This window comes from Sinohyriopsis cumingii, chromosome 2 (genome assembly GCF_028554795.1).
Source record: "Sinohyriopsis cumingii isolate HCF-2022 chromosome 2, ASM2855479v2, whole genome shotgun sequence".
Classification (NCBI taxonomy): Eukaryota; Metazoa; Mollusca; class Bivalvia; order Unionida; family Unionidae; genus Sinohyriopsis; species Sinohyriopsis cumingii.
Window position 1 is genome coordinate 152,752,296 of NC_142962.1, and position 24,145 is coordinate 152,776,440.

A 24,145-nucleotide genomic window follows, 5' to 3' on the forward strand; every position below is an offset into this window, starting at 1 on the left:
TTTGTGTCATCGATGTCTTTTCCAAATTTGCCTGGGTCGTAGCATTGAATTAGTGCCATCCCTCAAACTGGTGTTGAAACAAAGCTTGCGTCACCCCCTTCAATGGGAAACCGACAAAGGCACCGAATTTGTTAACCAAGCTTTCCAAAAGGAATTAAAAAAAACGTGATATTCATTTTTTCCATCACCGAAAATCCCGAAACCAAAGCCAGCATCGTGGAACGTTTTCAACACACTTTGAAAGAACGCATGTGGAAATGTTTTACGCATCACCACACTCTCAAGTACATCGACATCTTACCGCACCTGGTTCAAGCGTACAACCAATCTTACCATCGAAGCACTGGACGTGTCCCCCAAAAAGTGACTCCTGACAACTAAGTGATCGTTTCTGGGTTTTTTTGTGTGATCTGTATATGTTTCTGTTCGTTTGTATGTAATAATTTTTGCTAAGGCTTGAGTCTTGTGGTATCTCGAACTTTCTATTCTAATGTGACCGATCATGTAGCCGCGTCCTACCCAATGATCTAACATACGTGATTCATGCTGTAAATGTCAGCGTGGATCAAGCAAGAAACAGACCTAGTTACATGGCTTTGAAATCGCGTATAAAAAGCGGTCTCTCGACTGATTAGTCCACTACATTCGATCGTAAATACATATCTACACGATAGTAAACCTCACTATCGTAAGATTGAAAACAGAAGCAGATCAATTTTCTAAAAGAGATACGTGGAGCTTTCTGAACATGACTTCAATCTAAATCCGATTTCCATAGGACTACTATTTTTTAGCGATAGTTACACGATGGTTTTACAAGCGCCAGGGCCGGGCAAAGCTTCCACCAGGGCCCTGGCACATCCCTTTCATAGGGAACGCATGGAAGCTGACGACAGATCCAGATTTGAGAAATCACTCAGACGGTTGCATAAGCGATATGGTGACATCTACCGGCTGTATATGGGACCCAAACTTGCCGTGGGGATTAGTAGGCACGTGGCCATTAAATAAATCTTTGTAAAACGTGGAGGAGAGATCTCGGACAGACCCGACTCCTTGGATACTACTCTCATTGGTGAAAAACAAGGTATGGTTTCTTTGGGCCCAGTGGTTTTTCTTTGGGGTTACCCAGGTCCGTTCTTTATTGTATTTTTAGATGACAACATTCTTCAATCATCCACAGTTCAAGTAACTTATACATACTCTAAGAAATCATCCAAAAATTAAAAAATTTCACGTTGCAAGAATTTTCCAGAGAAAATAATAATTTTAAAAACAAAACCTATGTAGAAAACAAAGAATGTAAGGCTTGCAGAAAACCATAAGTAACTGAGAGGCTATAATATTATATGTATGGATACACGGGTAACTAAGCACTTTATGATTTGATTAAAGGTATAGCGTCATCTTCTGGAGAGCTTTGGAAGGAACACCGAAAATTTACTCTTACAACACTGAGAAATTTTGGATTTGGAAAAACGAACCTGGAAGCGAAAATCCATAAGGAAGTTTCCCTACTCTTATCCGAGATCGCCAAAAAACACGAGACGCCATTCCGTATTCAGCATATTGTACAAACTATCGTGTCCAATGTCATCAATGCTATGTCATTTGGAGGACATTTTAATCATGACGACCCAAGGTTTGCGAAAATGATGAAAATGCTAGACGAAAACATCGAAAACATTGGACCAAAAAGTGCAGTTGCTTTCTTTCCTTTCCTGCGGTACCTGCCTGGGGACCTGTTTCATGTTAAAAAGACGCTTAAAAATGTCAGATGTGTACAAGGATTTATAGGAGAGCTTATTGACAAGCACATTGAGAACTTCGACGAGAACGAAATGGAAGACTTCGTTGATGCTTTCCTGCTGAAAATGAAGAATAATTGAGACCAGAAAGATTCTACATTTACAAATGAGGAAACCTAAGAATATTATGATTCACACTTTAGAACTGTAAATATTTTTCATTTCTATAGAAAATCGTGCAGTTATTCAGATAATCGTTACAAGGTATCACCTGAACGTGATTAATGTCCAAATATCCTTCCTTTACTTTAATCTTCCATTAAATTGATCACTTGTGAACGTTTTCAGTTTTATTATTGATTGAAATTTATGATTCATATATAAAACCAAATGATATTGACTAGTATAGTGCGTTTTCAAAAAAAAAATAATAATCTATAAGTATGTTATATTGATTTCTATTTTCTATTCCTATGTCTTCTTGGTCAAAATTTAAAGGTCATTGCAATACATTTTTACAACTCTTTTTATCTTCCAGAAAAGCAGATGACAAAAATAGTATCAGATCTGTTTATAGCCGGCACAGAAACAACAACTACAACTATTACCTGAGCAGTTTTTTACCTTGCTGCAAAACAAGATATTCAGACACGCGTTGTTCGTGAGATAAATTTGTTGAAGCAGACGGCTTGGCATCCTTACAAGACAAACGGAATTTGGTTTACATCGAGGCCTTCATCATGGAAGTCTATAGAGTTTGTGACATTGCTACCATAAGCCTTCCTCACACATGCACAGTGGACAGAAAACTTCGGGACTTTGACATCCCTACAAGAACAACTCTTCTTCCAGACATCGACTCAGTGCTTTTCGATTCTAAAATCTTGAGCGACCAGGAGGAGTTCCGACCTGAGAGATTCATTGGCGAGGAAGGGACCTTGTTGAAGCCGGAAGAATTCATTCCTTTCTTCACAGGTAAAATTATATTTTTTACACCATATTCTATAAACTTTCTCCTTGCACGGAAGGTCTCATCATGATATAAATTAAAAGAGATTGAGGCCAACAAAGGCATGGTATAAATGAAAAGAGATTGAGGCGATCAAAGACATGGAATAAATTAAAAGAGACTGGTTATCAAAGGCTTGGGATAAATTAAAAGAGATTGAGACCAACAAAGGCATGGATAAATCAAATGAAACTGAGGCTATCAAAGTCATGGGATAATTTAAAAGAGATTGAGGCTATCAAAGGCATGAGATAAATTAGAAGAGACCGAGGCTATCAAGGGCTTGGGATACATTAAAATCCGAATCTAGCCCGTAAGGGTGAAATAATTCATGATATCGAGCGGAGTGACTTTGTGGATTTTATGCCCAAATGATATCTTTGAAACATCAGGGATTAGTGTGGATTATTGGGGGTTAAGAGAAACGTCAAAACCACCCAGAACCAAATAATACAACTCTTGTTGTGACTGGCTTCTCTCCTTGTGAAAATGCTAATAGACAGGTAGATATATTAACTGAGCCTTACCTAAGTATCTCATTTCATAACGATGGTTCATGCAGCTCTAGCAAGATTGCTCATATGCTGCACATACACTTCTATTACTACCTACACACCCTCCCGTTCCCTCTCCATGTGAGCCGCGAGTAGCTCAGTTGGTACAGCGTCCGGCTCGTAATCCAATGGTCGCGGATTCGATAACCGCCCAGGACACCTCTGGCTGGCTGTCTATGTGTATCCTTGGGAAAGGCACTTAGCTCCCATTTCCTCAGCAGGATAAAGAAAAGAATTCATTGAGTGTCTTTAAAACCATCTAAAATAACAACAACACCCTATACACCACAACACACCCCTAATGGGGATGGCTTGTTTAGGTATTTGGCAATGGGACGCGCTTTTAAATGTTCGGTATCTTTCGCTTCTCTGAAGACCATTCCAATTTCTGATTGAGAAATTCCATTTTGATTTCGCTCTCTGATTAGTTTATTACGAGCTCTAATTAGTTTGTTACGTTGGGGTCTCTTAACTGTGGTCTCTTCAAATAGCAGTTTCCTATAATCGAGTGGTTGAAAATATGTTCTGTTTCAGCAGCTATTATCTATTAATGTTTTGCACAACGTTTGATAAAAATAATATTAACTGACTGCAATATTGTAGCATATTTGTATTTCCTATATTAGTAATAGACAGAGATAAATTTAAAATTTCGTGTGTCTGTTTTCTAGCTGTTATAATTTGCATGAATCTTCAAACATTGCTTGACAAATTTCATATAATTGATCAGAAATCATTCTCCCATATTTTATAAATTACGTCGTTAAATATCGGGAATGTATTGCCATACATGTTTTTACCTTTGTATTGATTTCGTTAAGTAGACAGTAAAACTTACCATTGAGTTGTTGAGAAATAAATATAAACAGTAATAGTCGTTTATGACTGATATTAAAAACATGTTGCGCTCTTGCAGGCAGCGATCTTACGAAAGTAGTGAGAATTCAAGAAAGAATTGTTTTGTATCACTCAAAGCAAAGTGTTTGTTTCTAGCTCCTGCAACGTAAAAAATATATAGCCTTAACCATTTTACAGTTAAAAGAAACTGTGTTGGCTAGTCCCTGGATAGAATGGATCTTTACCTCTTCATCACAGCTCTGGTCCAGAGGTTAGAGTTATTTCCACCTGAGAGCACAACGTTGGACATAAACGAAATAGACGGTGTGTTTGGTGTGACACACAAACCAAAACCTTTCGAAATTCGAGATATACCGAGAAAAGAATAACCGGAGAAAATAAATTCATGGTCAGTTTTTCGAAAGTGCAATTACACCAGCAAAATTGAACAATCAATACAAGTTTTGTTATTTTTCTATGCATAGGTCTCTCTTGATGCTTTATGTGTATTTGTTCATGTTGTAAAATGATGTTTTAAAAAGATACAAAAACTACAGGGCATTCCTCTGTATATATTCTTATTAAGACTGAATGATACACTTCATAAACTACATAATTCAAAATGCTTACATTGATCAAGTCTTGAAAAACAAATTGCTTGTACACTTCCCTCAAAGAACACAATTTTGTCAATAATTTGTCAATATCTTTTTTGGCGACAAATATTTTGTAACTCTTTTATCATATAGCTCAAAACGATAAATAAATTCACTTTCATTTTGTTTTACGTAAAATTATACTAACTGTCCAAAACGGCAATCGTCATTTTCAGAATCTTTCCTTTTAGACATGTGATTACTAGTGACTGTATTTTTCAGGAATATAAAAACTGACACTTGTTTTAAGCGCTGGTTTTCTCGATTGTTGCCTGTACTTACTATTATTTATCCATACCATTCAAACACAGAATCAGTATTGTACTTCCAAAACATTAATTTCGCTGCTTCTTGATCCATTTGTATGCACTTAGGCCATTAGACCTGGAAACAACACAAACTGTTGTTGGAAACATATCCATAGAATTGTCGCAAAGTAATGTTTAAAAAAAATTCTGTATTCATTGTTTGAAGCGGCTAGCGTGTCGCATTGGTCCAGCCTAAATTGTACTTGACTCACTTTCATATAAATTACTCTCCATCAATCGTGACTCTGGTACATTGCCCGTCGTATTCAGAGAAACTGGGAGCCTGACTGTAGCATATCGATGACAGGTTCCATAACGCCATACATTCTCTTCCCGACCACGTGTCGTCGATTGGGTGTAAGAGTTTGAGGTTTGCAAAAGATTTGTTTCTTGTTTTTGTTCTTTGTTTCATGCTGTAATTTGGACAATGAAAATATATTGGTTCTTGTATACACTTGTCACAAGCACGATGAGCTGTACAACAATTAAGGACGTAATTTTCAGTTTCTTATCAACTTTCGAAATTATAACGAATAAGATCTGCACTTTAGATTTGTTCTGGTTCATCCTTTCATACTTCGAGCTCGTTATAATATCTTTTAATATAATACTGACGCTCGAAGTCCGCAATTTGGTCACTAAAACGGCATATTTTTCTTTCCTATGCCTTTTAATTATTCGTTTGAATAAAATATTCGCAAGTGGAGAACTATAAACATGTTCTATACCATATGCATTGTCGGGACTCTGATCAGAAAAGATTGTCAACTCGTACCACACACACATCAGCACACAAACACACCGCGGCTTATAAACCTCCCTCGACATATATTGTTCATGATATAATCCATATGATGCATCACGTGTATTTCATAGTCTGTGTCCCAAACAAGTGTTTCAACACCATCTACTCCAGTAGCAACACATAAGGGGCACAGAAAAGTCCCTCATCATATCACTATTTAACGTTTCTTTATTAGTTTATTTTATTATCGTCATTAAAACATCTGACACTCCCCAGGCTGACCTTTACTGATTGTCAGTTTTAAATATACCATACTCCCAGTGACCCCTTCTTCATAACCAATTTAAAATTAACACTGAACTGAAGGATAAATGTGGGTATGTAACAAGCTGTCAAACAATATAAAAGTGATTCTATACGGAATACAATACCTATTGACTTTGCCTGTGTTTTACATCGTTTCAACTATTTATTAAATTTGAATAAATATTATGTATGTATGTAAGCATGTAAGACATTCCTTCTGAGAAAATGGGATGTTCGGCTCTGTCCCTCAAAACGAACCTACTGACCAAGGTAGACAATGCATTTAGCAACAGCAGATCTGAATAATTGTATGTCTTATATCCAAGCATGTACACAATTAGGACAAGCGCAAAAGCTATACAGGTGTAAACTCGATCACGTTTAGCCAATTGTTTCCTTACCATGGGAGTTCATGTTGGGGTTTACGAACGACGGCCTCGATTTTTACTTCTTTAATATCGTTATTTCATTACTTCCTCTCATCATCCGAACAATGTTTCATTAATTGTCATCATCATTTATCGTTATCATTATATTAACCTTATGAAAGACGACAGCTCCGCGAACGACTTAAGGATATACTTTCAACGTAAAATGAGGAGCCAGCACGTCTTGAAGCTTTTGCATATCAGCAATGCCAGGAACTTCTCTTTACAAATACATGTTTGCTGTCAAATGAGTTCAGCTTCTCACTTTAGTGACTGACTCCGATCGTTTCATCCTATCCCATTATAATTTCCATTCCAATTTATCGTTTTGTTTTTCTCGACACAAGTTCTGCCAAGGACAATGACAGTGGCTAAACACGTCTGATTTTGTAAGTTATCAGTTTGGATGATACTTTGCTTGGTACTGAGAAATTCATCCACCAATAACACTTTGCGTAATCGACTGCCTCTTGGAGTTGAAACATGAGTCATGTGACGAGTAACTTTTCAACCGGTAATGTTTAATTCGTTATTGGTAAAGAATTACGATACATTTCTCTCAGATACATTTAGTCTGCAAAAAATGTCTTTCAACATAAAGCATTTCGTTTTCACTCAGTTCCTTGTTTCGTTTTCACTTCCAGCCTTCTATTCACTGTTAAATGTTTTCATCTTCTCTCCTTCGTCTCGTTTCTTTTTTCTCTTCCTATTAGTGCAGTTACTGAACAGACGTTTCTCTTTCTTCTTTCTGACGCTGCAAAAATCTCCCCAAACCACCTTTGTTTCTTTCTAAATCATCAGCCGATGTTAATGATGGACAAGGAGGTGAAGATAGTACTGTCGCAGGCAAACTTTCTTATGGAGGCGACAGGAAATCAGTCAAAGCTAAATGAAGACATCATCATGCGTATATTAAACTGACGTCACGTATTCGTTGTCTTCTGATTTAAAGAGTGATCACTTGCTCTGACTGATTTTTTATTTCGTAACACACGTTCTGATTGTTGGAATATTTAAATCTGTATCGATTCGGTCAACACACACACACACACACACACACACACACACATATATATATATATATATATATATATATATATATATATATATATATATATATATATATATAACACATACTCGCATGGTGTCAAATAGTCTTTAGACTAAGTCAACTTGTATACCACTATCCGCATGCTGTTCGAGCACGACGACCCCAAGTCCATGAAGACATCCTCTGTCATTATCAAGAGCTCATAGACAGAGAAATAAGGAAGAAAGGATTTATGTGGATGGATAGGAAAGGATGTCTGAAACTGGTCTTAGTCTAAGGAACTTCCGTGATACGAAGTTTGAGAAGACGAACAGTGGTTATCCATCGTGGGTTATAAAAAACTCTTTTTTTTCATAGAAAGCCAGATATTTAGAAAAGAGATGTTATCCAAAATTATTGCCGACTTGTGTTTCATATTTGTTTATGTTTGCAGAAGTCATGTTACTTATCTCTTGTCGTTATATGTGAGGGTATGGTATGTCTATTCACACTCATACCCTTTGGTATTGGCATCCGCCTACGTAACGACGATGGTACAGAGTGTCTCGAATGTATGCAAAAAATAATGATGCAAGAGTAAATCGGGCTATTACTAATTCATTAGGTAGTCCGAATAGATTGCGTACTACATATTTTTGTTTACATTCCATGCATATTTTGGTCTGGCAGAAACAGTCGACATGCGATGAATGGCCTTCCGTCTCTTCCATTATTCCCGTGTAAACAAAGTGTATCCCGGGTTCTTCCTCCACCATTAATACTGGCCGCCATGTATAGCCTATCTTGTGCTGAAAAATGGCGTTAAACCCTACAACAACAACATCAAAAACGAAATGTAACAAACAACCCAATTCCTTCCTTTTCACACATTTCATGCAAATTAAACTCAGTTACAACTTTGTTGTCCTCTCTTCGGACTTTCCTAAAATACCAATCTTGTGTTTATTTATTTATATTTGTCTGGACTGTTTTCATTTTCTATATGTTAAGAAGCCCATATTCCATGATTCATTGCCCCCATTATCTGTTAGCCATGTGAGAATTTTCCCCAGTAGCGTAGATGCGTCCTACTTTATGATCTACATTGTCCTTATCTACTCAGTCAGTCGAGGGACTATTCTTTCTTATTATGTGGCTTTTCAGAGGGACGTTTTTTTTATTATCTAACTTTTCAAGTACACGGTACTTTGTGGGATTCCAGTATTATTAACAACCGAGTGTATCTTTCTGCTCGCATATGTTGATTTGTTTTAATACAATTCATTTGGCTCAGTATTGCTTTATAGGAGGTCTCTATTCGTTCATATATATATATATATATATATATATATATATATATATATATATATATATATATATATATACTCTAAGGGTGCGCATTGAAAATGTCACACAATATGCACGTCCTACCTGAGGACCCAACAGGCGTGTTTTGATGTTTGTTTTGTTGTGGGGTTTAACGCCATTTTTCAGCACACGATAGGCTATGCATGGCGGCCAGTATTAATGGTGGTGGAAGAACCCGGGAAAACCCCGCGAAGAACCACCGACCCACGAGAAGCTACTGGCATGCTTTCTCACATGTCTACATTTGCCGAATCCTGGACTCGAACCCCCGCAGACAGAGGTGAGATGGCAGTGATCCGTAACGGAGAGCGCTTTAGACGGCCACTCGGGGCCCTTCTTGTTTTGAGTGCTGGAGTGATTGATAACAAAAGAAAGATACATATTTACGTGGCTTTGAAATCTCGTATAACAAGCGTTAACTTGCTTCATAGGCATGCAAAGGTCATTCAATACCCATTACAGCGTTAAAATATAAGCACACGAATGTAAAGCACACTGTGGTCAGATTTTGAATTTATGACATGTTTTATTGTACACATACATTTAGCATACTTTTACTGTATTTTCCTCATTCACGTGTAACTCGTCGTTGTTTCTCTTTCAAATATGTTAATGTGATCTAAGATAATAACGTTTAATTCGCGTTAAGTTTACTAAATCCTTAGATTTCGTGTATTTATCCATCTCCTATGTCAGTTTTCCTGTGTTGCAATTGTACCATTTTCAAAATGCCGATTGTGTAATTTATTTGTGTTGCATAATTTCAATTGCTACTGGATATCACATGAAAGTTCTGAAACAAAATCACATCTTCAATATCGGAATCATGGAAAATGTACTGGATTTTACATTATCCTTATAGCGGCAATTCCAGATATGCGAAAAATTTTGAGTGTATCGGTTTCATTGTTAGATGCACAGCTGTGTAACAGTTGATGTTGCCGTTTGGTTGTAACGATATTTATCCGTGCAAGGTAGGCAATACATGGCGGCCAGTATGATTGGTGGACGAAAACCCCGGGAAAACCAGGTAAAATTCGCCGAACCAAGGAAAGTTACTGGCAAACAAAATCTCGCATACCCACATTGGCCAAGCCCGAGACTCGAACTCACGCGGACAGAGGTGATGTGGCAGTGACCGGTAAAGTCAAGCGCTTCAGACAGTTCGACCACCCGATGCCTCAACCTCTTCCCTAAGACATTTTGGAACTAATTAGATAGAGATTTCGCCCTAATAAGCAAGACGTTTCGGACCTTGACACCTCGGCCTTACGATTTCGGCCCTAAGTAGATAGACGATTCGACCCCACCCCTCCCAATCGCAAGATAGTTTGGCCTTTATCTTTCATTGTGATGAAATAAGTGCAATCGTTATAATTAATTTTGCTTCAAGTAAATACTGGTTAATACAAAATAATTATGAAACAGTTAAACAATTATTAATAAATAAGACGACTTGTATATATTTTGATTGGTCGACATGAAGTATTTCGAGTCTTTAGAGCATATGCTAACTAAAGGACTTACAGGGCATTTCTCATCTCGTGATGACTATTAAAGCTTTTAAGAAATAATAGAAAAGAGTACTCGTAAATGGTGGGGGATTTGTTATAGGCATGAGGTGTCTTTCTAGTCGTCTGCGGTGTACGTTAATTGTGAGACTAAAAAGGCATTATGCACCAACAATTGACTAATAGGGTTTTATTTTCGACCAGCGGTCTTTCTAGTCATTTCTGTATATACTAATTAAAAGACTTTACAGGCAGTAACCATCGTTTGATGTTTCAAGAGGAATTTTAGATGTAACAAAATAAGCATGTTCTGCAATAGTATATACTGCTCTTCCTTTCTTCCAGTATCATTAATCTCGTACAACATGGTTCTCAGCGGCGCATTAAGGGTGAATTGTGTCCGGGGCAAGGATGAATGGTTTTAGCGGCCCAAGACTTTTGCGGCTGTGATTTTGGCTCCCCAAGACTTCTGACGCCCAAGGCAACCGTACCGTCTGCTCACCCCAACCCCACCAGTACACTAGTGACTGTTCTACAACGTATGAGAACTACTGGCTAACAGGAATTGTTGCAAATTACTGCGCAGTTCGCTGATTAGTCAAGTTTTTTTTGTTTTTTTTTTTGTATCCTTTATACACGATCCCAAAAATAAGGAGCGAAACAATTAAATTTGAAAAAGAAGCGATAGAAAACCTATTAAATAAGGACATTACACCTGATTTTAAAAATAATCTAAAAGGCATACTGGAAAAAATAATAAAAGTTGAGCAAAAAGGGAAACAAATCAGAGTAGGGAAATTTACGGAAATATATAGATTGGCTGAGGGGTTATGCAAAAGAGAAGAACTAAGGAGAGGGGGGAGAGAAATGCCTAGATAGTTTAAAACTAGATAATAATGAGAAGACAACAGATAAAGATAAAATCCTAAAATACATTAAAGAATAATTTACTGAGCTATACAAATCACGAGAGATAGATGATAAGACAATTGACGAATACTTGCAAGAAATAAAATGCGAGATGATATCATCAGAACATAAGAACTTATGTGATGATTTCATCTCGATAAATGAAATTACAGGTATAATTAAAAACCTATCCAAAGGGAAATCACCAGGTAGAGATGGACTCATCGCGAAATTCTATAAAAAGTTCTGCGATGAGTTGTCGCCAATACTTGAACGGTTATATAACAATATATTACTAAGGAATATTACAATGTACAACAGTATGAGGGAAGGTTTAATTACACTTATATAGAAAGGGAAGGAAGACAGGGATGATTTAAAAAACTGGAGGCCCATCTCCCTCCTAAACATAGATTAGCAAATTCTAAGCAAGATTTTAGCAGAAAGAATTAGGCATGGAGTGGACAAAATTATCAATATAAATCAAACATGTGGGTCAAAAGGAAGGGACGTACAAAACAATATTCTAAGTATTAAAACAATAATAGACTATATCAACGATTCTGGTCAAAAAGGTGCTATGGTACTTTTTGACCAGGAAAAAGCCTTTGATAGATTAGAATACAACTATATACAGAAAGTTCTAGAGAAATTAGGATTTGGAAACAATTTCCAAAAGTGGACTAAAATCCTGTATAATAAAATAACCTCAAGAGTACAGGTAAATGGAGCAAGCACAGGACAATTTGACATTAAAAGATCGATGAGGCAAGGCTGCCCACTATCCATGCTACTATATGTAATAGCAATAGAAATTCAAAGTATAAAAATACGACTAAATAAAAAGATAGAAGGCATTAAAGTTCCAAATATTAAAGATGAGGTAAAAATGCTACAACATGCAGACGATTGCACAAACTTTATTAAAGATCCTAATTCCTTTAAACATCTTGAGAAGGAATTTCAACAATTTGGGAAAGCTTCAGAATCCAAAACAAACCATGAGAAAACGAAAATTTTAAAGATAGGAAACTGGTGCAGGAACTATCCTGGGTTAACACCACAGCAAATCAAAGGCAGAGTTAAAGCATTAGATATATACTTTGGGAAAGATGAAGAAAAGGAAAACTGCAAACAAATGAAAATAAAAATAAATGAGAATGTGAAAATCTGGGCGCTTACGCCATTATGCCTCATGGAACGGGCCCAAGTGGCCAAAACTACATTTTAAAATTAAAAAAAATATATAAAAAAATGAAATACTTCACAAAATTGATAGCGAAATCACCAACTACATATGGAGTTTAAAACCCATTATGTTAATAAAGAAACTATATATAGAGCAAGAGAGAGAGGGGGGCTAGCAATACCTAGCCCCATACTAATTAAATGTTATTGTTGTTCTAGGGTTTAACGCCATTTTTCATCACAAGATAGGCTGTGCATGGCGGCCAGTATAACTGGTGGAGGAAGAACCCTGAAAAACACAGGGAAGAACCACCGACCCACGAGAAGCTACTGGCAGGCTTTCCCACGTACCCACGCTAGCCGAGCCTTGGACTCGAACCTACGCAGACTGATTAAATGTGCAAACATACTAAACAGATTTAAAAGATTGCATGCAGAGCAGAAAATACCATGGGAAGGGCTATACAAAATACCATGGGAAGGGCTATACAAAATACCATGGGAAGGGCAATACATTTATTGGTTCGGGTAATTCATGAGGTATAAGAAGGACAATTATCAGAACAATAGATTAACAAAAAGATTAGAGGTACCTAGGAAATTCAGGAGTATCAAAGAACATTTACAGAAATATAGGGACAACAAGGGATCATGGAACACAAATGAGAAACTGACCTATAAATGGATAAGAGAGGTAATAACCAGTAAAATTAAATGCAAGGTAGAGCTAGAGAATATTCATGTAAACTGGGACAGAGCATGTGGACACTGGGTCAAACTAGGCTCCCTAAAAATCAAAAGCCGCTGCTTCAAATACATGCATAATGCATGGTTGACAGGAGAGATTGCAGTGAGACGGCGTCTGGTCAGAGTACCGCCACGATGTCCACTGTGCAAAAAAGCCACTTTTAGTAAACACCATACAATAATCCAATGTGAAAAAAGGAAATTACAAAGACTAAGAATAATAGCTGAAATAAGTAAAAAAAGATACATATAAAATACAGAACATCTTGTATTTAGACAGCAAATTTGACAAGGAAACACTATTTGATAAGTGGGATACTATACGTACAATGGGAATTAGCATTACGGAGACCCCTGGGACAATATACGTACAATGGAAATTTAATATGGCGAAAAATCGTGGGTCAATATACGTACAAGGGGATTTAACATGGAGAAAAATCGTGGGACAATATACGTACAATGGAAATTTAACATGGAGAAAAACGCTGGGTCACTTTAGGGACAATGGGAATTTAACATAGAGTTTGGGTCTGTCTAGGGACAAGGGAAATTAACATGGGAATAGAGTTTGGGCTTGTCTTGTTTTCTTTCTGGTCTATTCTCTTTTAGAAGGTAGTATGAAATTTCACATCAGGGCCAACGCATCGGCTCACATTGTCAATTTTTCCATTTCCATGTCTTTACTGGCACAAGTTCTTCATCATCTTCAATTTCCCTACGAGAAAAGAGAAGAAACAAAAACAAGACGAAACAGAGAAGAGGGATTCAGAAGAAGAAGAAATTGAAGATGATGAAGAACTTGTGCCAGTAAAGACCAGAAAGAAAACGTAAGTGTCTCTTGGTCTTGACATTGTATAATAAGGATGGCGTGTTTTGTTTTTACTCACACTTTATGAAATTGTGCTCTTTCACCTCTCTCTATCCCTCTGGATCATGTTTTAGTTAGAATTGAAATGGAAGGATGTTTTCCTTCACGCACGCTCTTTAGGCATGCAAGTCGGTAAACAATAGTCAGTCTATTCATCCATCATTTTGTGTCTTGATGTTTCCTAAATCACACACTGATGCCATAAAATAACGGGTTAAATGGGTTTTGTAGTGTTGGGAGTGGGGGTGGGGTGTAGGTGTTTGGCAGAGTTGGTCATTGCAGGTGAGGGCTTAGGTGCTTTCAAAAAACTTTTTCTTCTTCACTCTGTGTTGATAGTATATTTGGGGTTTGTATGCGTTCGCGTACGTTTGTGTGGATAGTTTATTTGGGGTTTGTATTATCTCCCTTCTGTGTTGATAGTATATTTGTGGTTTGTATGCGTTCGCGTACGTTTGTGTGGATAGTTTATTTGGGGTTTGTATTATCTCCCTTCTGTGTTGATAGCATATTTGGGGTTTGTTTTTTCCTCTTCCCTCTGTGTGTGAGTGTGTGTGTGTGTGTGTGTGGGTGTGTGTGTGTGTGTGTGTTCGCGTACGTTGTGTAGATCGTATATTTGGTTGTTTTTTCTTCTTCCTCCCGAGTGTGGATAGCATATTTGGGGTTTGTATGCGTTAGCGACGTTGTGTGAATAGTATATTTGGGGTTTGTATGCGTTCGCGTACGTTTGTGTTGATAGTTTATTTGGGGTTTGTATTATCTCCCTTCTGTGTTGATAGTATATTTGGGGTTTGTTTTTGACTCTTCCCTCTGTGTGTGTGTATGTGTGTGTGTGTGTGTTTGTTCGCGTACGTTGTGTAGATCGTATATTTGGTTGTTTTTTCTTCTTCCTCCCGAGTGTGGATAGCATATTTGGGGTTTGCATGCGTTCGCGTACGTTTGTGTGGATAGTTTATTTGGGGTTTGTATTATCTCCCTTCTGTGTTGATAGTATATTTGGGGTTTGTATGCGTTCGCGTACGTTTGTGTGGATAGTTTATTTGGGGTTTTTATTATCTCCCTTGTGTGTTGATAGTATATTTGGGGTTTGTTTTTTCCTCTTCCCTCTGTGTGTGTGTGTATGTGTGTGTGTGTGTTTGTTCGCGTACGTTGTGTAGATCGTATATTTGGTTGTTTTTTCTTCTTCCTCCCGAGTGTGGATAGCATATTTGGGGTTTGTATGCGTTCGCGTACGTTTGTGTGGATAGTTTATTTGGGGTTTGTATTATCTCCCTTCTGTGTTGATAGTATATTTGGGGTTTGTATGCGTTCGCGTACGTTTGTGTGGATAGTTTATTTGGGGTTTGTATTATCTCCCTTCTGTGTTGATAGTATATTTGTGGTTTGTATGCGTTCGCGTACGTTTGTGTGGATAGTTTATTTGGGGTTTGTATTATCTCCCTTCTGTGTTGATAGTATATTTGGGGTTTGTTTTCTCCTCTTCCCTCTGTGTGTGAGTGTGTGTGTGTGTGTGTGTGTGTGTGTGTGTTCGCGTACGTTGTGTAGATCGTATATTTGGTTGTTTTTTCTTCTTCCTCCCGAGTGTGGATAGCATATTTGGGGTTTGTATGCGTTAGCGACGTTGTGTGAATAGTATATTTGGGGTTTGTATGCGTTCGCGTACGTTTGTGTTGATAGTTTATTTGGGGTTTGTGTTATCTCCCTTCTGTATTGATAGTATATTTGGGGTTTGTTTTTTCCTCTTCCCTCTGTGTGTGTGTGTGTGTGTGTGTGTGTGTGCGTATGTCTGCGTGCGTACGTTGTGTGTGTGTGTGTGTGTATTGGTCTCTGTTTGTCCCTATAAAAACTCACTTTATCCCTATCAGATACACTCTACCTACCTACCTGCAGTAGCGTGTATTCAGGTCAGCCACTTGCAACACTGTTGACATTTATCCCCTAGTGTTCAGTACAGTGACGTCACTGACGCTGGAAATTTTGAGACTATAAATATCGACTTGGGGATTTCCACATTTTGTAGCTATACATATATACTAGAATTCATAAACAGGAACGTCACTCAAGCTGAGGCTATAAAAAGATAGTGGGATTTTCCAAAGAAAAAACCCACAAGTTGGAGCTATAAATAGATAGTGGGATTTCATAGGAATTTCAGCTGATTATAGATACATAGGTATTTATTCACGATCGTCACAGAAGTTGATATTGTAAGTAGTTACTAATTTTATCCATTTTAGTCTAAACCATTGTAACTTAATTTTCGGGGATATGTTTATTTTCCTTTAAATTCTGGGACAATTTCGTCATTTTAGCGTTACTTTTAGTCACATCCATTTTGTCGTTAAGCATTTCCTTGATTAAAGCTATTTATAGCATCATTACAATTATGCAAATTTTTGAACACCCCAGCAAGATTTCAGGTTTTGGTAATGCTTTATATATAAATCTCACGCTTGTACTAGTGTATGTATGTTTCTGTCTCTGTTGTGTTTGACCCTCTACCATCATTGTCCCTAGACAATCCCACCATGTTCAATTCCCCTTGACGCTATACAGACCCACCATGTTCAATTTCCATATGTTAAATTCCCCTAGTCCCTAGATAAACCCACACTTTATTCCCCCATGTTCAATTCCCCTTGTCCCTAGACAAGCCCAAACTCTATTCCCATGTTAATTTCCCTTGTCCCTAGACAGACCCAAACTCTATGTTAAATTCCCATTGTCCCTAAAGTGGCCCAGCGTTTTTCTCCATGTCAAATTTCCATTGTACGTATATTGTCCCACGATTTTTCTCCATGTTAAATCCCCTTGTACGTATATTGACCCACGATTTTTCGCCATGTTAAATTTCCATTGTACGTATATTGTCCCAGGGGTCTCCGTAATGCTAATTCCCATTGTACGTATAGTATCCCACTTAACTACTTATATAATTGAGACAACGAAAGAATGCGGACAAATCATTGTGATTGGAAGAGACTGAGTGCTGGGGGCGAGAAGGAGTAGGGGAGGGGAGCCAGGGTATATCACCCCTTAAGGATGGATACCGAAAACGGACCTTGGCACCCCAACTCAACCACCGGCTTAGACCTTAGTACTCGGAAATAAGAATCCAATCTCATAAAATGACTTAATTAAAATCTATTAAGAATGATAACTATTAACAAAAATAAAGGTTGTTGTTGTTGTTGTTGTGGGGTTTAACGCCATTTTTCAGCACGATAGGCTATACATGGCGGCCAGTATTAATGGTGGAGGAAGAACCCGAAAAACCCCGGAAAGAACCACCGACCCACGAGAAGCTACTGGCAGGCTTTCTCACATGCCCACATTGGCTGAATCTTAGACTCGAACCGCCGCAGATAGAGGTGAGATGGCAGTGATCCGTAACGAAGAGCGCTTTAGACCACTCGGCCACTCGGGGCCCCCCCAAAAAATAAAGGAATATATATATATATATATATATATATATATATATATATATATATATATATATATATATATATATATATATACACACACAGAGGAAAGGGACAGGGGACCTATATGGGGAAAGTACGAGCCGAGGACGCCATAGGGCTAAGTCACAATTCGCTACGCAAAGTGGACAGGCCCATGGAAGAGCTTGGAAATACACCCCATACAGGAAACTATGCATACACACAGAAATAAAGGTGTGTTATAAATATAGGTTAATTGGCCTATTACTTACTTTCACTATACTATCCTTTCTAGACTATACAGCTCCCACTGTATAGTCTCGAACCCCCCTTGCGGGTTTGACTCCAATAAAAGCAATTTCGCCATATTGTTTCCTAAATAAAGTTGACTCGGCCTGCTCGAGCGAGGAGAAATATATACAAATAAATGAAATATGGACACTAGCTCGAGCACAGGCAGTCTTATTCTAATTTATGCGAGAAACGACACGAATGATCACACACATGAGACACTAGGCCCTTTTTTATTCAAATATTTACGCCGTTCACTCGCCAAAATTCAAAATTGAAAATACCTTTAAAGTAAATCATTGGAGACTACATCCAATAATCACATAATATGACAACTGGGATTTTGAATTTGTTTAATTGATGCTGTCTCCACAAGAAAACGATATAACATACACACAATATAGCATACACGTATAGCATACACGGGACATAGGCGACCTCTAGCAAAGGTCAACTACATAACAAGGGAAGGAATTCCGAGAAAGGTGATTAAAACCTATCTCGGATGAACATCCCTATAGAAACACTTGAGAACTTTAGAAATAACCCAACCAAAATATTTCTAAAATAAAATTAAACAAACAATACACTTTTGGGGGATACAAAAACACATAAAACAACCTTATTTTGGACGGGGGCGGGCATCTGTCTGGTGCCCCCCCCCCCCCCAAAAAAAAAAAATTATACACGATTCCACATAACAAAATTATTACAATATTCTGTTTTGACTGTCACTAAGAAATTCTTAGTGATAAATGACTTTCTAATATCACCGAAAATCGAATAACGGGAAGGCTTTTGAATCGAAGGCCCAGGTTCAATTCGATTCTCACAGGGTGCATATTTCTTGCTCTTTGTATTATTTTCTCTTCTGTGGCATTTTTTTTACCGTATTTGATGATTTATTTCCTTTAATGGCCATTTCCGCCCATAATTCATATTGTCTCATGCTGATACACAGCTTTCTGACTATATAAAACAAACGGATGTATGATATGAATTGAATTATAAAAGCTGGTCAAGGGTTCGCTATTCAGCCATTCCAAATATAATCTTTTAACTTTATAAGAATAAAATGTAAAATAAAATTAGAAGTCTAAATCCTGCTAAATATAAAATACAAACAGTAAAGTATGTTTTAGCTGTAACGTTTTTCATTTTCCTTTAGTACTAGATGGTACCTTGTCTATGAATGGTTTTTGTACTGTGTGTTGCTGATATACTTTTAGCATTTTGTATATTTACACGCATTTAAAGTATCAGATACAGTTATAATGGGTTTTACACTTGACGATCTCCACGCGTTAATACCATATGATAATTAGTCAAAGAATAGAAATTCAGACTTTATGTTTTGCACTAGTGATCTGTCGTGCGCCTTTAATGTTGTTGAATACCTACATGACGATACAGGCTATTAATTACATATTGTCTTTAATGTTGTTGAATATTGATACATACATGACGATACAGGCTATTAATTACATATTGTCTTTAATTTTTTTAAATATTGATACCTACATGACGATACAGGCTATTCATTACATATTGTTAAAAGCGGCCTGTTAAAGAGCGCTGTACACACCGTACAAAGGGCTTAAACCTGACTTTTTATGATTAGGAGATTAGGCTGGATTAATAGATATTTGCAGATTGAAACTACTTCTTATTGCGGTGATAAAATATTCAATTAATAACATTTATAAAAATTTATTCCGTTCCTTACTCAGTCATGTTGATAATAATTACGGAGGCGTACAATGACCCAACAGACTTATTTCAATATTCGAAAAGGCTACATTGTGCAAAACAGAGCTACATTATAAAAGAAAACAACAACTGACTAAACTTTTAAGAAAGGAACATTGTATAACACTTCAGCCTCCAATCTTCGTTTTACTTAACTTATTTCGCAAACGTTTTTTATGGTGTGTACATCTGTTTTATTTAAAGTAATACTGAGATACATTGGTCTTTAATTGACACATTGACTTTACAAATCCTTCAAGTTAGTTCATTTGTTAATAAAGTAATCATACTATACAAAAAGTCGAAACATAGTCGTAACACATGCCATGGATTTAACGTGGTGCATAACAAAGTCACATCCATCACCTTAAATATCGTTATGTGTCACGGTAACACCTGCGACGTTCACGCAGTTATGTGTTGCCATGACATCTACAAAATTCATGCTGTTACACATTGTTTCCTTATGTTTATTTGGTAAAAGAATTTCTTTGCACTTTGCATTAATTTAATTACTAACAAAAACTATAGTTTGTGCAGCTCGTAACAATAAAGTATATAACAGTGTAATTGAAACATACATGCTATGTCATTCGTGTTGTACAACTTTGTCACCCAGGAGAGAGAGATTTTCTTTTCAGCCAGAAGACCTTTACAGTTATAATTCAGTATTTCCTTTTAGAACGAAAATCCGAATTGCTATGTATCTTTGTAAATTTGTTTAAATTTTTATAAAATGCTAACATCTGAATTTAGTTATTCTCATATACGGTTATTCGAAAGTCCAGACCCATTTATTTTAGGAAATTCACAGTTATAGTATTTGCACATAAAGAAGGATGGATATTTGTGCTTTACTTGTGCTGTTGTGCAGTCTCAACTAGCCACGCAATCCTCCATATTGGAGGTTAGTTATGAAGAGTAAAAGTATTATATGCATTTTACATTGCCGAATTTCCATCCCATAATATATTCAAATATTAATCATCACAACACATCCATTCTAATTAGGGAATATAATATTCAAACTTTGGCAAATTTCACTATTTTTATATTATTTTTCTTGTGAAAATAATCGGAAAAAAAACAGTTTAAAAAATATAAGTCAACTGAAAGTATCATCTGCTACTTTTGACCTTGGAGTCAACTTCGTTTCCTCAATATCTGCCAGGTCTTCCGTGGAATCCAGTGGTAGCTTTGACGTTAGGCAAGTAGTAAAGTATGGAAGCCTGACTCTAACGATATGAAAAGATTCTTTTGTGTATTATTGAAAAGTAAACAAAGACAATCTGTAAACAATTTTCGGGATAGATTCGAGTATTGACAGTGGAGGACCAGACGACACAGGAAACAATGAATACAGGATTTATTTGATGTGCCTCGACAATTGAACGAATTAGTTGTCAGGGGCTTTGTGATGGATTTTGAGACTAGTAAAAATATTCCCAATTTCATAAATTTTAGAGACAAAACACTGTAACTAATTATGAGGCTAATGGGGGATGGGGGTTCATGATCTGAAATGAGAAGGCAGGTTCACGAAGACTGGAGACTGAAGAGTTGGATAAGAGCAAGGGTTAATATCAGTTTAGAAGATAGAAGTGGATTGGTTCATTATTAGATACATAACTGTGTAATAGCAATAAAGTAATGAGAAAAATATACTCGTTGAATTACTAATATCAAGGAGAATAACATGTGAACAATAAGGAATCCTTGATAATGTATTGGAAGACCAATTCCGGTCTGTGTGTGTGTGTGTGTGTGTGTGTGCGGTGCTTCATGAAGACCATTTTAAAGAAAAGTTCAATCCCTTTATGTATTTATTTTTGTTTGGAATGTAGTTTACGCGTTAATTTTAAGAGTCATTTTCCATGACATGATGTTTCCTTTGAAGTATTAGACATGTACAATTTTCTATTATCATAGTAACATCTTATTATATCATATACATTGTTTTTATTTACTCAAGCCGTTGAGGGACGTGCCTATTTAGGTTTAAAAATTCAAACTGCGTTGTATGGTGCCAGTATTATGTGCAACCATGTAACTACGTGAGCGTAACACATATTCACTTAATGTTGATGTATGCTGAAGTTTTGTTTTCAGTATAGTTATTTTGCCTTATACTTGTGTCTATCAATATTTTTTTGCTTCATGAAGAGTTATATATTCTAGAGAGACCGTTGATATAGTCACATGCCTTTAAAATAATATCTCGTGTAAGGAAAAAACAGAATCTCTGTATATCGGAAAAAATCATATATAAGGGATCACAAAAGTAGTGGTTTAATATAAATTCATTAAACTCATCGAATAATGTCCAGCTTTTGCGACCCATCTGAGATTCTCTTATCACAATATTTTTATTTTTATTGAAAATGTTTTAGAGAGAAAGAACAAAAAACAATTTTGTTTAATCATGCTCAGTCGCTGCACCGTTAAATTGTTGCGTGTAAAAAAATTTGTTCCATATGATTATTGAATTATTAATAGTCAGTTCTATTGGTCATTAATATTTGATAATATGATTTTAATATTAATTAATAATAATTTTTTTTAATGTTTATAATTGAAACTGCAACTGTCGTTCCAAATAAATGGAACACTTGAAACAGACATCATTTTTCAACACATTATCTCTGTTGGAAATTCCTGTGTCATTTCACATACTTGGCTCCGTGTAGGTTACACATACCATACACATTGGTTTTGATCAGAATATTTACAATATTTGAAAGTATATCAGTTCCACTACTATGGATGCAATATTATGAATGGCAGAAACAAATAGCATTCCAGTTGTTGGATATTCATATGAGGGCATGATTACTCGATGCAGAGTTTTACCAAATCAAGACAACATATGTTGCTGAATATAGCATTTTCAGGATTAATGAATCTGTAACCGGATATGCGCATTATTTGATTTGGTAAAGGCTGTGGTTGGAGAAGTTTCTGTCAGTTAGGAGACTCGATTTTGCCCACATTTGTCTCTCAACAGAGGTGAGTTTATTAAATCCTATAGGTTAACAAACCATGGTTGTCATAAGGTGGAGTGTTTGTTACAGATGTATACACCACAAGCCTTTTATCCATTGACCGATACCCTTAGTTGTGTTTCTAATAGCCCGTGTGTGGTAAATTGGCCATGTTACGACAGATGTGACCTTCTTTCCCATTGTCCCTTAGTTAATCGGTTAAAAAAATGTCCGCCAAAATGTTCATAGTAAAAGCAATAAGAAAAGATTCCAAAGGCGGGGAAAGGGAACTTCACACGATTGCAATCAAAAGGTGAATGCTGTTGAAGAATTTAACTTACTTATTTGGACCAATCAGGTTCACAAAAAGTGAAATGGTAATATGTTATATTTTTAAAATGCACACGCTATATGCCAACTCTACTTCCTACGATATATATATATATATATATATATATATATATATATATATATATATATATATATATATATATATATATATATCTGTGTGTGTGTGTGTGTGTGTGTGTGTGTGTGTGTGCTAATAGTAGGGATTGAATATTATACCATCGTCCTACTTAGTGAACCAAAAGGCGTGATTCGTCTTTCATTATGCACCAGAGTGCTTAACAATGTAAGAATTTAGTTACACGGCCTTGAAATCGGATACAAAAAGCGGTTGTTTGCCTGATATGCATGCAAAGTTCAGTCCACATTCGATCGTCAGACTATATTTACACGATAATAAACCTCACTATCGTAAGATTGAAGCCAGAAGCAGGTCATTTTACTAGGACAGATACATGGAGCCCATTGAACATAACTTGTATCTAAATTCAATATCTATCGGACTGCTATTGTTAGCGATATTGACACTATGGATTTACAAGCACCAGGGCCGGGCAAAACTTCCACCAGGGCCCTGGCACATCCCTTTCATAGGGAACGCCTGGGAGCTGACGGCAGATCCAGATTTGGACATAGTACACAATTAATTTTATTCTATGTTCTATACATTTGTTTCTCAGTACTGACCTTTCCACTGTGTGACAATCAATGCAAATCATATGTTAATCTAAAATACCTTCAAAGATGACTTCATGGTGAAGTTCTTGTCAACGGTTGACCTGCTCTTTTTTTAGATGATTGACTGTCAACATAACAGCATGTAAACAGAACACATATTTCACTTCCGGATCATCACCAAGGCCTTATTACTCACTGTGCACTGTCGCCAAAATACATACAGACAACAACACCCTGAGCTCATATTATCAAGAATAAACAGTTACCTTTAAATCCCTACCAAAATGCGTAAATAAAACTCTTCTATCACCACCAAAATGAGAGAGGAAAAAATGTTCTAAAAATAGACTAGAACTACATTCGTGGGTACTGAACTGGAAGTATTAATTGTGATGTAATTCCATTTGCGCAAGTCTCTGAGACCGTTGCATAAGCAGTAAGGC

The 24,145-nt window shown here is 36.7% G+C and overlaps 1 protein-coding gene across 1 annotated transcript; it reads left to right on the top strand.

The window, feature by feature from the left end:
• Positions 1-807: 807 nt before the first annotated feature.
• Positions 808-1,889, top strand: LOC149806114 (cytochrome P450 2H2-like). Its single transcript, XM_089935165.1, has 2 exons — positions 808-988; positions 1,396-1,889. Exons 1-2 carry the CDS (start codon positions 808-810, stop codon positions 1,887-1,889), a joined length of 675 nt encoding a protein of 224 aa, XP_089791291.1.
• Positions 1,890-24,145: the final 22,256 nt, after the last annotated feature.